The 16,075-nt window shown below is 43.8% G+C and overlaps 1 protein-coding gene across 1 annotated transcript in view; it reads left to right on the plus strand.

Moving 5' to 3' along the window:
* The first annotated feature begins 2,770 nt into the window (after positions 1-2,770).
* LOC108792036 (NACHT, LRR and PYD domains-containing protein 12-like) overlaps positions 2,771-16,075 on the plus strand; it is a 25,369-nt gene continuing 12,064 nt past the window's right edge. Inside the window, exons 1-6 of the mRNA XM_018562715.1 lie at positions 2,771-4,522; positions 8,145-8,258; positions 10,336-10,506; positions 10,620-10,790; positions 13,085-13,192; positions 15,723-15,789. Coding sequence (XP_018418217.1) covers positions 2,784-4,522; positions 8,145-8,258; positions 10,336-10,506; positions 10,620-10,790; positions 13,085-13,192; positions 15,723-15,789 — 2,370 coding nt within the window. The 5' untranslated portion in view covers positions 2,771-2,783. The remainder of the gene's footprint in view (positions 4,523-8,144; positions 8,259-10,335; positions 10,507-10,619; positions 10,791-13,084; positions 13,193-15,722; positions 15,790-16,075) is intronic.

Genomic DNA, 16,075 nt, shown 5'->3' on the forward strand with positions numbered 1-16,075 from the left:
TGTTTAATGTATTATTGCTGGGATTTGGTGTTCCTCTATAACTGGTCAGTGGTATTCTGCATTGCGCCGTATAATCATTATACAGCACACTGCAGAACTCCACCAGCTATAGAGGACTACAAATCCCAGCAATAGTACATTATATACAGCGCAATGCAAAATAACACCAGCTATAGAGGACTACAAATCCCAGCAATAGTACATTATAGTATAGTATTGCTGCGATTTGCTGTATTCCTCTATATCTGCCGTTATTCTGCAGTGCGCTGTATAATGTACTATATTGCACACCAAACTATTTTTTTTTTTACTTCCACCACTCCAAACTTGCTCCTGTGATGGACTACAATCTCAATACAAGCTAGTAGTCCATCACTGGAGCCATTTTAAAAAAGAAAATCTGATTAATCGATTATTCAAGCTTAATAATCGGCTAACTAATCAATTTTGAAAATAATCGTTAGCTGCAGCCCTAGTTTATATTATGATCCCGGAGACATAATTTGTCTTGGGACGGTCTCCTCAATCCGGGGACTGTCCCCAGAAATCAGGGATAAATGTAGGGCTGCAACAACTAACTGACCAAGTTGATTATAATCGATGATTGAAAAAGTCTTCAACATTTTCAATCATTGATTAATCAGCTTTCATTTAGTTGGCCCTGGTCACGGCTCCACACACGCCACGCGCCGCACCTCCTCCCCACCTCATGCTTGCCGCTGCTAGACCCGCACGTTCCACACGCCGCACCTCCTCCCCCCTCACGCTTGCCGCTGCCAGACCCGCCAGCCCGTATCCATGCTCCACACGCCGCACCCCCTCCCTGCCTCACGCCGCTGCCAGACCCGCCTGCCCGTATCCACGCTTCACACGCCGCACCTCCTTCCCGCCTCACACTTGCCGCTGCCAGACCCGCCCGCCCACATCCACGCTCCACACGCCGCACCGCCTCACGTTTGCCACTGCCAGACCCGCCCGCATCCACATGCATCACCTCCTCCCCGCCTCACGCTTGCCGCTGCCAGACCCGCCCGCCCGCATCCACGCTCCACACACCGCACCTCCTCCCTGCCTCACATCACCCGACCATTCACACTACCGTTACATGGATGGCAAAAGTGGCAGACGGGCAAGGAGAAGGCGGGGGGAAGAGGCAGAGCGGGAGGGAGGCCAAGTTGCTGCACCATGGGCCTCTAGGTTGTATTTGCCCCCTGGGCTAAAAGTTGCCAGTCAGCCCCTGAATCTCAGTCTCTTTGTTGTTACTTCCGTGGGCTAGGGAAGGGCTAAAAGCTTCAAGCAGGCTGACAGCCTCCTGGATAGTCAAGGTCATACCTCCGGCCTACAAATCGAAAGGACTGGCTATTCCAGAAGGGGTGTCCACTCATTCCACGCAAAGTATCTCTACATCCTGGGTAGCTGCCAATAGGGTATCGCTGGAGACTATCTGCAAGGCAGCCACATGGTCTTCTGTACATACTTTTGTGTCTCACTATTGTATAGAGCCTGCAGCCTGGACCACTGTAAAGTTTGGAAGGAGAGGTATTACCTCTGCCTCTGGGGGGGGGGAGTGTGAATAAGTGTTAATTGAACATTCCCTCCCTGGTTGTGTGCTAGCTATTTCCCGTGTGTAACATGACGCTGACAGGAAAATTGTATTTCATACTTACTGGCAATTTTCCTTTCCTGTCTAGCTCCATGGCAGCACAATACCGCCCATTCGAAGTTGTCTAGTTACAGAACGTTGGGCTCAGGGTCTCTGTTGAATTTATGAGTTATGGTCCTGGTTAGTGGGAGGAGAGAGTGGGATTAACCCGTTAGTGTGCTGCCATGGAGCTAGACAGGAAAGGAAAATTGCCGGTAAGTATGAAATACAATTTTCCAGTTTTTTTACATACAGCCAACTTCCTGTACAGTAATCTTATAAAAATTGTTTTTGCAGCCAAGTTGAAGTTAATTACGACCAGCAGCAGACTGACAGGTCAGTAGAATATCCACTTATAGAAATAATTTTCATCATTTTAAATAATCTATTTTATTTTGGATGCTATGTGAAATTATCTTTTTTTTTTTTTTTTTATAATTCTTGTTTTTTATTGAGCAGTGCAAATAGAAAGTACAAGTAAGTAGTCAACATCAGTTATCAACATCAACTTATAGGTGGTCGCAGTGAAATTATCTTAATATTTTTGACTTTATTGTTGTTGCATTTTTCAAAGCAGGGGCTCACATTTAGGTGGCTGAAATGTTTGGATTTCATAATTTAAGGTTATATCATATAAAGTGATATGAATTTTAATGTTAGGCACTCTTGTCTTTTGTGGTAATTACAACGTACAACACTAGATACCTATTAATTACTTCTTTGTTGTTATTTTTGTAGACAGTATTCTATTCTTAAAGGAGAACTATGAGGTGAGTGAAAATCACTCATCCTCATAGGTCAAGCCAATCAGCCAGCTGGGTGGATCTTGACAGTAATGTCGGGATCTGTCCCGGCTGCGGTGGTCTCAGTATACCGCGAGCTGTAGCTCGCTATATACTGAGCTTTGGGTCACGGGAGGAGGTTAGTATATGTCCTCCCATGACCCTTAGGAGAACTATGGGGAAAAACAATTACCCCATAGGTCTCTTTTAATTGTACTGTACACAATGTATTTCTATTTCAGCTATCAAAATGTTTAAATTGGCTGAATGGATTTTTCAAGTTTTCTTAATGTGATTTCATGCTGATCTGAGTCCTAACAGATTGTTCTTCCTCTCATGCAGAGTGGAAAAAGGAATATATGGAGTCAATGAAGGAGGATTTCCAGCGGTTTAAAGAACATACTGCTCGTAGGGGGGAGACAATTAGCTTACAGAGAATATACACCAAGTTACAATTTATAAGGAGACCCCAGATTATGGAAGAAAATGAAATGGAAATATTAAATTCAGGCAGAAGACAAGTACAGAACATGCAGAAAACATCAGACGATTGTTTCCCAACCACAATTCAGAGTCTGTTTGATCCAGATGAAGATGGTTTCATCCCAAAGATTGTGGTGCTACAAGGACCTGCTGGGATTGGGAAAACTATGACCTCCAGGAAGATCATGCTGGACTGGGCCTCGGGGAACCTTTACAAAGACAAGTTTGACTTTGTGTTTCATCTGAGCTGTAGAGAACTCAACACTATCTCTAGAAAAATTAACCTTGTTGGACTTTTCTACAGAACATGCAAACTGGAGAGTTCAGATGACCTGGTGTCTATCCTGAAGGATTCCCAAAATCGCAGAAAACTTCTCTTTATAGTTGATGGTTTTGATGAATTGAGATGGACTCTGGTGGTGGAATCAGAGGTTTGTCATGACATTTCTGAGGAGACTGATAAAGAAATACTTCTCCAAAGACTGCTGAGGAAACAGCTTCTGAAACAATCTTCTCTGATCATCAACACGAGGTCAATGGCCCTGGAGAAACTTCACTCATTTGTTGATGATTCACGCTATGTGGAAGTCCTGGGATTTACAGAGGAAGATCGCAAGGTATATTTTCACAAATTATTTCGTAATAAAGATGATGCAGACAAGGCTCTCGGTATAATAAAAGACAACGATATTCTGAATACCATGTGCGCTGTCCCCATCGTATGTTGGATTGTGTGCACTGTAATGAAACCCCAAATAAAACAGGACTTGGACTTACTGCAGTATCAAACAGCCACCTCTGTCTATCTCCTCTACCTGAAGGGTCTAATAAAGTACCATGGTAGGAACCAGCCAGCACAAACCTGCCTAAAGAAACTGTGTGCTCTAGCGAATGAGGGAGTCCTAAACCAGCAAATCTTGTTTGAGGTGGAAGATCTAAACAGACACGGACTTTCTCTTTCTGAGGTTGAGTCTGTATTTCTGAATGAGAAAATCCTTAACCTGGACATTGACACCCAAACCTACTACAGCTTCATCCATCTGAGTGTACAGGAGTTCCTTGCTGCTCTATATTATGTGCTGGATGATGGTGCAGAAGGGGCCATTGGATTGAGAGAGGACACTTCCATCCCGGAGATCTGTAAAGGACGTTCACTCTCAACAATGTGTATAGAACACCCGCATTTAACATTAGCTGTGCGATTCCTGTTTGGGCTGCTCAATGAGAAGGAAGTGAAAAGTTTTTCTAAGAGCACAGGCATCAACATTTCACTCCCAGCTAGATGTGGAATGCAAGAATGGCTTTTGGGAGATTGGCTGTTTCCAAACATATCTACAGGCGACTCCCTGGCTTTCCATTCTACTGAAGCCATATCATGTTTGTACGAGACTCAGGACAAGGACACTATAAGGACAATCATCTCTCGTTCTTCTCATTTAGAACTGCTAGGCACACGGAAGGGTGGTTTCTGGACAGGAGAGAATTGTTCTATACAGTTGTACTATTGCTTGAAGACTTGTGAAAGGCTTCAGGTTCTCTCTTTCACACACCTTATATTGGATCCCAAATACCTGGAAATGTTATCTACAGTAATACACAGATGTCATCAGCTCAGGTAGGTGACAGGGGTGACGTCCAAATGACTGAAATCCAAACAAATTTCCATTATCATGATTGTGAATATTTTCAAGTTTTTAAGCTGCACACGTTTTATGCAACTGTTGAGGTGTGACGGATGTCCTGAGCAGATCCCCAGCCAGCAGAGGCCAATCAAAAAAGAATGTTATGTATACAAAAGATGTACAAGAGTTTAAACAAAAAAAAAATTAAATGTATGATTTCAGAAAAGTATTGCATTTGTTTTTAGCATTTAAGACTATTTAGTAGAGGTGCACCGAAATGGAAATTTCAAAAACGAAATCGAAATAAAAAAAATTGTCAGGCCGAAACCGAAACCAAAAATCTTTTTTATTTGAATTTTTTCAAATATTTTATTTTGATCTATTTTTTATAAACTTTTTTTATATTTATTAATTCATTTTTTATTACATATATTTATTTTTTACTTTACTTTTAGGGGCTTCGGGGGAAATATTAGGGGTCTAAAACTGATATTTTCCCTTTTAAAATAGAAAAAGAGATTGAGGACACAAAGTCCTCAATCTCTTTTCATGCAGCCCCTGTTATAAATGAACAGGAATCCTCTATACTGAGTGTTCCTGTTCATTGATAATATGAGGACAGAGTATGTTCACTATAACCACAATCATGAATGAACAGGAAGTGATGTAGATGTGATGTAGATCACTTTCCATTCATTCATAATTGAGGCTATAGTAATCATTCTCTGTCCTCCATTATCTACAAACACTCAGCGATCACTGATCACTCACTGCTCTCCATCCTGACAGCTGTCACAGGAGGCGGATCGAGCGGTGTAAGGAGGAGAGCTCAGCCTCCTGTGACAGCGCGGGCTGTCTCCGCCCACACACCGCTCTGCCAGACTGTGATAGGAGGCAGAGCGGTGTGGGAGGAGAGACGCCGGCCGCTCACAGCGCTCTCCTCCCGCAGCGCTCGGCCAGCTATCACAGTTTCTCTCCTCCCCGCTGGGACACAGAGCAGCGCCCAGCAGGGAGGAAACAACTCACGGACGCGCCAATGTATCGGCACATTTAGCCAAAAGTGCAATTTTCGGCTGATATGTTTCAGCGGCCGATATATCGGTGCATCCCTACTATTTAGTATTAAAAAAAATTTAACTGTATTTCCACTTTTGCAGTCAAATTCGAGAATGTTTATGTGTTTTAAAATTATTGTAAAAATAAATTCTTTACTTTTAGATGTTTAGTTAGAGCCAGTGTTAATCTTGACAGCAAATTTCATTTTAGTCTTAGCTTTAGCCTTTTGATGAAAATTTATTTTTATTTTTAGTTGTATTTTAGTCATATAATTGTAGTTTTAGTCTAGAATCGACTGGAACAAAAATTCCAGTCGATTTTAGTCTACTAAAATCTAATGGGTTTATTTTTAGTGTAATGCATTATTTAGGCAATTCTCTAGAATTTCCAACCTAATTACATTATATATTCCTGGAGTAAACCTCTATTAACCTGTTATTACTTATGGTAATAAAGGAGAACTATGGGGTCAGGGCTTTTCCCCATAGTTCTCCTAAGGGTAACGGGAGGACACAAATTAGAGTTCTCCTGTCACCCAAAGCTCAGTATACCGCGAGCTGAGACGGCGCAGCTGGGACAGATCCCGACATTACTGTCTGGATCCACCCAGCTGCGTGAGTGACAGCTGGCTCTGCCTATCTAGAGGCAGAGCCAGCTGTACCCGCCCCCTCCCCAGTCCATTCCGCCAGTCAGCGCTGGAGGATCGGACAGGGGAGGGGGGATTTCCTGCAGGGAGCCGTGAGTGACAGTCACCACTCTCTGCAGGGACAAGATCGAGAAGTGAGCGAGCGACGGTATGTGTTCGCTTACTTCCCGATCTATTGAGCCGACCTGTGACAGTTTCATTGTCACGGGTCGGCTAGAATTATGAGGCTGAGTGATTTTCACTCGCCTCATAGTTCTCCTTTATAGTTTGAACATGCAATACACAGATTTAGCCGTTGTGATATAGAACATCTTAATTTAGGAAAAAATGGTATACTTACCCATCGGTAATTTTCCTTTCCTGACGCCAATACATGGCAGCATACAGGACCCTCCCATGGCTTTCGCATTGAGTACTTGTTACGAGAAAGGTGGCCTTGGGAGGCGGGCTTTAATTTATAGTATAACTTGTCCTGTGATTGGGGTGGGGGCGGAGCCATACCCATTGTATGCTGCCATGTATTGGCATCAGGAAAGGAAAATTACCGATAGGTAAGTATACAATTTTCCGTTTTGTAGCTCTTCACATCACCACCCTCTGCCTATACACTCCTCACAATTCCTCTATTTCACAATGGCTCATGGGAAATGTAGTCAGCTCTCTATGCCAGGATATGACACGCACTGGTTACCTAGATCCTCCCACTGGCTACAGGAAGGACTGACCTGTGCATAGGAGGATGTGACATCACGGGCAGCTAAAAACGAGAATTACAAGAAAAGTAAGAATGTGTATGATAAATTGTTACAGCAGTTTGCTTCTTCTGACTGAGAGGGATCTAAATATGTAAAGTTATGTGCATCCTGGAGTTCTTCTTTAAGCAATTAAAACACACTTAAAATGGAAGCCGCGGTTGTTAAATATTTTTTTTTAAGGTATGATATGTTAATGGCAACAAGTAACAAATATAGAGTGGTTGTTACCCCAATTTGGCTGCAAAATTGGAAATGCAATTTAGGATGGGTTTCATAGCACTATATACAGGTAAAATAATCACATAAATAAAATAATAATAATTTTAAAAAAATGATGGCTTCTTTGGAAATACAAGTTCCAGGGAATCTAATGCCTCTGCAGGAATTAAATATATTGTTAAACCATAAAGACTGCCGTTCAGAAGTTCTGCTTTAACAAGGAACTCAAGGCAGAAAATTAAACCAATCAATGATCTGCTGGAAAATAGGTCTATTGGCCTGGGTGAGGGTCCCACTCTGAACATGGCAAGTTTGGGTAGGGCAGGGGCACACTTTGGCAATTTTTCTTTGGATTAAAGAGAATCTTGTTGTGCCCATTGGTTGTTGAACCTCACTTTTAATCTATTTCTTCTAGTTTTCAGTATGTAAAAATGCATAGTGGAGACTCCCCATTAGAGGACAAACTATTAAACTTTACTCAATATGATGAATCTCCAGACAAAGAAGAATTATTAATTTCATCTGCTCATGAAGTACCTGCCGATCTTTCCTGGTTGACTCACCCACAGAGTAATATAAGGACATTAAAGTAAGAGAATCTCCCTTCTCTGCAGAGACATAGAAATGTTAAGTAGGTATTGAACTGGCCTTCTCCCGATCTCCCTTGTAGCCCCAATTCTTTTTCATTCCTGTGGATGGAGATCTATCACTCACCTGCCCACTTTGACTTTGTTTTTCCCTTCTTCTTTGCTTCTTAAATTAAAATGGCTTTTTCTTATATTTAACCAATTTCTTTCCAGTATAGGGGGTTTTGTGATCCTCCTTTAATGCTCTCTTAGGTTTCCAAAGTTGTGCCCGCCATTGTCATCTTGTTCACTACAGGTTCAACCAATGCGGTCTAACTGCATCATCCTGCAATTATATTTGCTCATTTTTAAGAATAAACAAACTACTCACCAGTCTAGATCTATCGGACAACAAGCTACGGGACTCTGGTGTAAAAATCTTGTGTGAGGGACTTGAAGATCCGGGGTGTACCCTGCAAGTGCTGAGGTGAGAATTATGCTATTAATTATATAATAATTTGGAGGATTCTGGAATAAACCTTTTGACTGATGTACTCAGGCGTCCGGGCTGTACCCTACAGGAGCTGAGGTGATAAAAATACAATGAATGCTATACTAATCTGTAGGATTCTGGAATAAAAAATGTTTTTGAGGGTCTTAGGCATCCAGGTTGTACCCTGATCTTAGCATTATACTATAATGCAGGGCTCAAAATTTCAAGTCCTGAGCTACTAGCCAGGCCTTAAGAGGTACTCGCCACCAGTCGCCCCACATGACCCCTACCGTGCCCCGCCCTTAACTCCGCCAGGTCAGTGGTGTGACACAGAGAACAGAGATCAGTAACAATGCAGAGTGCAGAGGCCAGTGGTGTGATGCCGAGTACAGAGGCCAGCAGTGTAATGCAGAAAAAAGCAATGTATCCTCCATGTACCAGGTGTCCTGCTTCTCCCGTGCTGTCCTTCCAGCCAGTAGCAGCTCTGCAGTCTTCCTCCCAGCCTATGGCAGCTGAGGTGGGCGGAGGAAGCTGCAGGATCCGGTGTTCTATCGAAAGCTCCAACAGCCCCCACCATGTCATCCTTTGTGCGCCCCCACCATGTCATCCTTTGTGCGCCCCCACCATGTCATCCTGTGCGCCCCCACCATGTCATCCTGTGCGCCCCCACCATGTCATCCTGTGCGCCCCCACCATGTCATCCTGTGCGTCCCCACCATGTCATCCTGTGCGTCCCCACCATGTCATCCTTTGTCCCCACAGCTTCTTGGAGAGGCACCGCAGCCTCCGACGGCCGGGCCGCTTCTCCCTCGACCCTGGCCACGCCTCCTCGCACACCCGGCAGCGCGCCGCTAATGGGGCCTGAAAGCGAGCTGCCGGGTGTACGCCAATTGCGAGGGGGCGAGTGGAAATTTTGAGCCCTGCTATAATGTATATACCGTGTTTCCCCGAAAATAAGACTTACCCCGAAAGTAAGACCTAGCACTATTTTTAAACATTCCTGTAATATAAGACCTACCCCAAAAATAAGACCTAGTTTGGGGGTGGGGGCGGCCCAGAGATCAACCATAGTACATGGCGGTAACTAACTGCTGCGCCGCCGCCCCCGCATGCCGTCCCCGCATGTCGCCCCTGTCACGAAATAAGCAGACACCTGTCTGCCTCAGCCTTTGCTTAGAGAGCTGCCGCCGGGCAGAAAACTACATTTCCCAGCAGGCAGCAACACAGTGCGGCATGGAAGTATGGCCAGTGGGGTCGGGGTGAGGTGACTGAGCCTCAGTCACTGAGGGAACTTCTGACTGGAGGTCTGTGCAGTCCAGCCTGGCGACGAGAGAGGTGGCTCCCTGGCAGGGATCCCACAGAGAACTGTGGACGGCATCAGAGAAGAGAGCTCCAGGACAGCTGCAGCCTGCAGGTATTGTGACAGTATTTAAAATAAGACATCCCCAGAAAATAAGACCTAGTGTGTTTTTTTGGGGGGGAAAAAAAATAAGACAGTGTCCTATGTTCGGGGAAACACGGTAGTAACCTGCAGTACTCTGGAATAAAATTACTTTGTGAGGGTCTCAAATATTCAAGCCCAGTCTCTGGGCTGTACTCAGCTCAGAGTTCAAATTACCCTGTAAATTATATAATAATCTGTAGACATGTAAGTCAGCGAAAAATGTGTTTTGTTTCGGATTTTTTGTTATTTCAATTTTTCGGGATTCGGGTCCGAAAGTCAATTCGGTTCGGGATTCGGATGAATATTCGTTAATTGTGAACGAATATTCGTTGCAGCAAAGTGCCAGAGAAAAGAAAAAAAATTAAATTTTTTTTTACAGTCCACAGAAACAAAAATCAGAATTAAAAATCCGTACCTTTTGGATGCGTCCATAATTGTCTTTGTCGTAAATTTGGATTTGTTATTTCTGTCATTCGGAAATTCGCATTCATCCGAATGTACGAATTTTTCCAAAAATTCGTACACATTTCAGTTCGAAACGAAACGAATCGCACATGTCTAATAATCTGCAATAAGTGCTTGTGATCTTTTTAGGTATAGTCCACTGCATTTATTTTGCCTCCGCAGAATCCATCAGTGTTATTTGACTCCTATGTGCTGTGATGACCTCTGCTCTCTTCTCATCACAAACCGATCTCTCACCAGTCTGGATTTATCAACAAACCATTTGTGGGACTCTGGAATTAAACGTCTATGTGAGGGACTCGGAGATCCCGACTGCACCTTACAGGAGCTGAAGTGAGAATTACATAATAAACTAAATTATATACAGTAATAATTTGTAGGACTGTATAGTAAAATTCCCTGGGAGAGTTTCAGGCGGTTAAGCAACAATGTTTTTTTCTCTGCAGTATCAAAGGTTGTGGTTTGACTCCCTTGAGCTGTGATGACCTCCAATCTGTCCTTATTGCAAATCGGTCTCTCATCAAACTGGAGTTATCATTCAACCTTCTAGAGGATCCTGGAATAAAACTTATCTATGAGGCATTCAAACATCCAGGCTGTACCCTGCAGGAGCTGAGGTGAGAATTATACTATAGATCAGTGGTCACTAAATGGCGGACCGTGGTCTGGACATGGACCGCCAGGCAGTTATGTCCAGACCACTGTCGCCTACCTGCGATGGGTTATAACTGTCCAACAGTCATTACAACAGCCTCTGAGGCCAGTGCATCCATTTTCAGCCATAACTCAGCACAGGCTCCCCCAAAGGGTCATTACTCGCCGCCCAGCTTCCTAATCAGCTTTAGAGGTGGGATAGGCTGAGGGAGCTCCATTCATATCTGCATTGCTTACAGCTCCCTTGCCCTGCCCTGTAGAGATGCCTGGACCGGAGTGATGTCTCATTCTGGTTCCCAGCACCTCTACAGGGTACACAAGGGAGCTGTACAAGCAATGCAGATATGGATGGAGCTCCATCACTAAGGTGAGGTAGGGAGACTGGGTGGACCTTAAAAAAAAACCAACAAATGTTTTGAAGTGTGTGTGTGAGATCATGTCTGTGGTTGCGTATATATGTCAGTGTTTTGTGGGCCCATTCACAGTAGTAGAATGCGTTAATCACATAGTAGCGTGCGATTAAAGCATTGTACCATGCAATCGCACCTGCTGTGCATTTTGGTGTGGGAGGTGTGTGTTGCATTTGAATGGTACCCCAAACGCACCTCCCACCTACAGTTCGTACGCCCACACTGGAACGCACAGTACCCTAATGTTGTGCGTTCCATTGCAGTGCGACTTGGGTTTGCGATTTAATGACCAAGGACAAATGTGGGTCCTGAGGTTACACAGGTTGAGAACCACTGGCCTAGTGTATCTTTCTATAGATTCCTCCGATTTCAACATGCCTTTTAAAGGAGAACTATGGGGGGGGGGTGCTTTTCACTCCTACTCATAGTTCTAGCTGACCTGTGACAATGAGACTGTCACAGGTTGGCTCAGTAGATCGGGAGGTGAGCGAACACATACCGGCGTTCTCTCACTTCTCGATCCTGTCACGGCTCCATGCCGTGACAGGGGAGGGGCTGGATCCCCCCCTCCCCGCTCGGACGGGGGAGGGGGGCGGGTACAGCTAGCTCTGCCTCTAGATAAGCAGAACCATCTGTCACGCAGCTGGGCGGATCCAGACATAATTGTCGGGATCCGCTTCAGCGTCTCAGTATTCCGCGAGCAGTAGCACTGGGAAGATATCTGCTCTTCTCATTTAGGGGTTCCTCCAGCCATTAATAATAAAATGATACAACTCTGTATTATACACCAGTCATATTTGTCTCCAAAGAGATTATATAAACTGGGATGTCTTTCGTCAACTACTTATCCTAGGTGCTATCAGTGCAATACGGATGTCCTTTATATATTGTGTCATTGCCCTGGGATTTCTGATTATTGGATGCGACTGCTTGATAAACTGTTCGCCATACTCTCTCTAGTCCTGTTCCACACACTCTATTGGTATGTCTTTTTGGTGTCTTGGATGAAGAGGAATGCACAAAAAGTGTATTCTTACAGGAAACCTTATTTATGGCTCGTAAACGTAATAGTTCTTAAGTGGATGCAACTCAGAGTATCTGTGATTGCTCACTGGATACAGATGGTAAATCAGATTGTCTCATATGAGAATTTGATTTATCAGCATAGGAATTTCCCTAAGAAACACGCCAAAGTTTGGGGAGCATGGATGGAGTCTGATTTACATACAGGTTCTACTGACTTGAGGTGGTTTGTGGCGATCCATTGTTTGAAATATACTGTATAGTCTTTACTTTCGTTTATGCGCTTTTGTATTTTGGTATTATGAGTGTATTTCTCTATTTAAGAGCCTTCTTATTATCGGATATTTTGTGGAACAGTTCCTGTTACTTTAGCTTCAATATGTCCTGTTATATTGTCTCTTCTAATTTATTTTAATGGAACTGTATAATTTCTTTGAAATGAAGAGAGTTTAACCACCTCCCGCCGCCAAAACGTAGGAAAACTGCTGGACGGGAGCCTTGTAGATGCGGGTGGGCGTCTTAAAACGTCCTTTGTGCCCGCGCCCTCTTGATTGGGAAACTGCCAAAATTTGAAACAGCCAGCGGTCGCTGTTTACATACAAGCGGTCGGGCATCCAGCTGAGAGTTTTACTATTAAAGGGCACATAAGCCAAGTAAAACATAGCATTTTCAGCTCACAGGAAGAAGGTTGTATATATAAAAGATTTATTGATATAGATGTTGAGGTAAAGCTCTGGAGGCCTGTTGGTGCGTTGTCTAGTTTTTCATATCCAATGCATTATCCTTTCTTTCTAAACATTTTCATTTCCTGTTCCTCTCACCAGATTTGACTATCTCTACACACTGGAGACTGATACTGATGTGGAGATCTCAGAAGCGGATCGCTGCTTCGAAGATCTCGGACATCTGGGCTACACTGTGGAAAAAAATAGGTACCATCCAATATATAAGGAGTAACATCTATTGTGTGAGGAGTCACATCCATGAGATGCTATTTAAAGATTTCCAAGATGATTATGAGCTATTCCCACTTTCGAGTTTTTCATGTACACAAGTCTTCTGTACAATAAAGCCAAACTCTAGAGACTCTTAAAGATAAACCCTTCGATGTTTAAATCCCCTCATATACATCTCATTATTAAAACCTCCATTATTTATACACACTGCCTGGCCAAAAAAAAAGTCTCCCCCTCAATTTAGCTAAGCAAATAGATCTGAGCCTTCCATTGGATAATGACTGCAGTGATCAATATGTGTCATCTGGAAACATGTTCTTTAAACCTAACTGATACATTGAGGAGCTTCTCATTTCTTACACAACCGTGTCAAAGGACATATCCCGTGGTCGTGGAAAAGATGGAACTCTGTTTCTGAAGGGTCTAATTATTGGCCGGCGTCAAGCAAAGATAACACCTAAGGAAATGTATAAAACTACTACAATTGGGTTATTAAATGTCCAACTCATTCTTAAAACTTGGAAGGATGGTGGTGAGCCATCATCATCTTTTAAGGAAGAAATGTGGTAGGAAAAAATCTTGAATGATGGTGAGTGGAGGTCACTTAAACATTTGGTGAAATCAAATCATAAAAATTCATCAGTAGAACTCACAGCGATGTTTAATTGTGAAGTAAAAGCATTTCCACATGCACAATGTGAAGACATCTCAAGGGATCGGTACTAAACAAACAGCTGTGCAGCCTTGAGAAAGCCACTCATCGGTGATGCTAATCAGAAAAGAGGCTGCAATGTGTTAGGGAGCCTAAAGATTGGACTCTGGAGCAATGGAAAAAGGTCATGTGGTCTGATGAGTCCAGACTTACCCTGTTCCAGAGTGATGGGGGCATCAGGGTAAGAAGAGAGGAGGATGAAGTGAAGCACCCATCATGCCTAGTGCCTACCGTATAAGCCAGTGGGAGCGATGTTATGATCTGGGGGTGCTTCAGTTGCTCAGGTCTAGGTTCAGCAACATTCAGGGATCATGAGACGTCATCGTCACACATGGATTGGCCACCACGGAGTCCAGACCTGAACCCCATTGAGAATCTGTGGGATGTGCTGGAGAAGACTTTACACAGTGATCCAACTCTCCCATCTGGACGGAAATAAATGTTGTGATGTTGTATAAGCTTATCGAAACAATGCCACAGTGAATGCGTGCTGTAATCAAAGCTAAAGGCGGTCCAACAAAAATATTAGCGTGAGTGACTTTTTTTGGCCAGGCAGTGTAGGTCCCTAATACACTGTGGGGGGGAATGTATCAAAACTGGAGCAGAAGAATCTGGAGCAGTTGCCTATGGCAACCAATCAGCTTATCTCTTCCCTTTGTTCAGTTAAGGATTGACAATGAAAGGTCGATGCTGATTTGCCATGAGCAACTGCTCCAGATTTTGTCTGCTCCAGTGACCATACACAAGTCTGAACCGAGCGTGAGCGTCACAAGGACGTGGCGATAGCACTCTCAACCTCACCCTGCGCAGAGATTTCCCAGTTCGCAGGACACAATCTCAGGCCAGCAGACTGAGAGCGATCGTCACCAGGGTTGGGTAACTCCGCAGTTAAGCCTTTACCCACCAAACTTCCACTGCCACCATGTGTTTTTCGGAACACAAACCGTGCCCAGCAAACGCTGCGACCATTCAAAACACTTAAACAATGCCTGTGATAGCGTCCTCTCAGACAGGAATATGACAGGAGTCACTATACAGTAGCACTCTTCAAAGAGCAAGGATACTTTAAGTTTGTATTTAGAGCGTAGAGAGAAGCTTAACGATTTTTAATATTATTAGGGTTTCTGACTTTCGTGGGGATGCGAGGTCATCACCTAGCAGACCTGCTTGTTTATTTTAAAATGTCCCCTCGTAATGTATGGAGGGCCTAGTGCCATGCCTTTTTACGACGGTCATAAAAGGCTTACAGAGATTTGTTGGAATGTGGTGGGTCAATTATAAATGAAGACCTGCAGGTGCTCTGAACTGGGGCACAAACAAATTCTATTCTGCAATATTCAGACTCAAATCCCCCATCATCGTCACAATAAATTCCCATTATTGTATGTAAATACTAACAATGAACATCCATTTTGGTCTTTTAAATACTAAATTCTCAAATACTCAACTATATTCAATGGTCTAATATACCACTAAAAGTATTTTGTTAAATCAGTCTGATACGTAAAAAAAATACCTGCTGTAATTCAGTGCTGTCCAATGTTTAGTGTTCACTTCCTGTGCTATCTCAAATCTAATTAGCCCTCCCAGTCTTTATCTTGGGACTAAAAAAATAATAGCCTTTATGTTCTGGAGATGGGAGTGTAGGTTGGTCTGAGTAGTTTGGCAAGAGGAAACTGGGCAGGGCTGACACCACTCCGTTCATAAAAAATGCTATGTGTTGTCAGCCTACAACAGGACTTAGGGACTCAGTGCATTTCGGGCAGATCATAAGGTATTTTTCTGTACTTGCAGGGTCTTTAAATGGATAAAACAGGTGGAGCATGGGGGTCTGTTGCTGAAAGGAGAGCTTGCAGGCGTGGTAAAAGCAGGGGGGTGGTGTTAGACACAATAGTGGGAGCAGGGGCAGGGCATGCAGGCATTAGTTAAGAATATGGGGGCCAGCTACACAGGTGCATTGGTGAGAGCTGGGGAGGGGACATGGAGGTGTGTGGTAAGAGCATGCACAGGCACCGTGGAGAGAAACAGTGGAAGTAGGGGTATAGGAGTGGTAAATGGTAAGAGAAAGGGGTGGCCAGGCAGGTTTGGTGGTAAGTGGCAGTGCATAATGATGGGTGCTGAGAAAAGGGGAGTGGCAGGCTTATTTG

Source organism: Nanorana parkeri, unplaced genomic scaffold (assembly GCF_000935625.1).
Source record: "Nanorana parkeri isolate BGI_ZX_2015 unplaced genomic scaffold, ASM93562v1 scaffold593, whole genome shotgun sequence".
NCBI lineage: Eukaryota > Metazoa > Chordata > Amphibia > Anura > Dicroglossidae > Nanorana > Nanorana parkeri.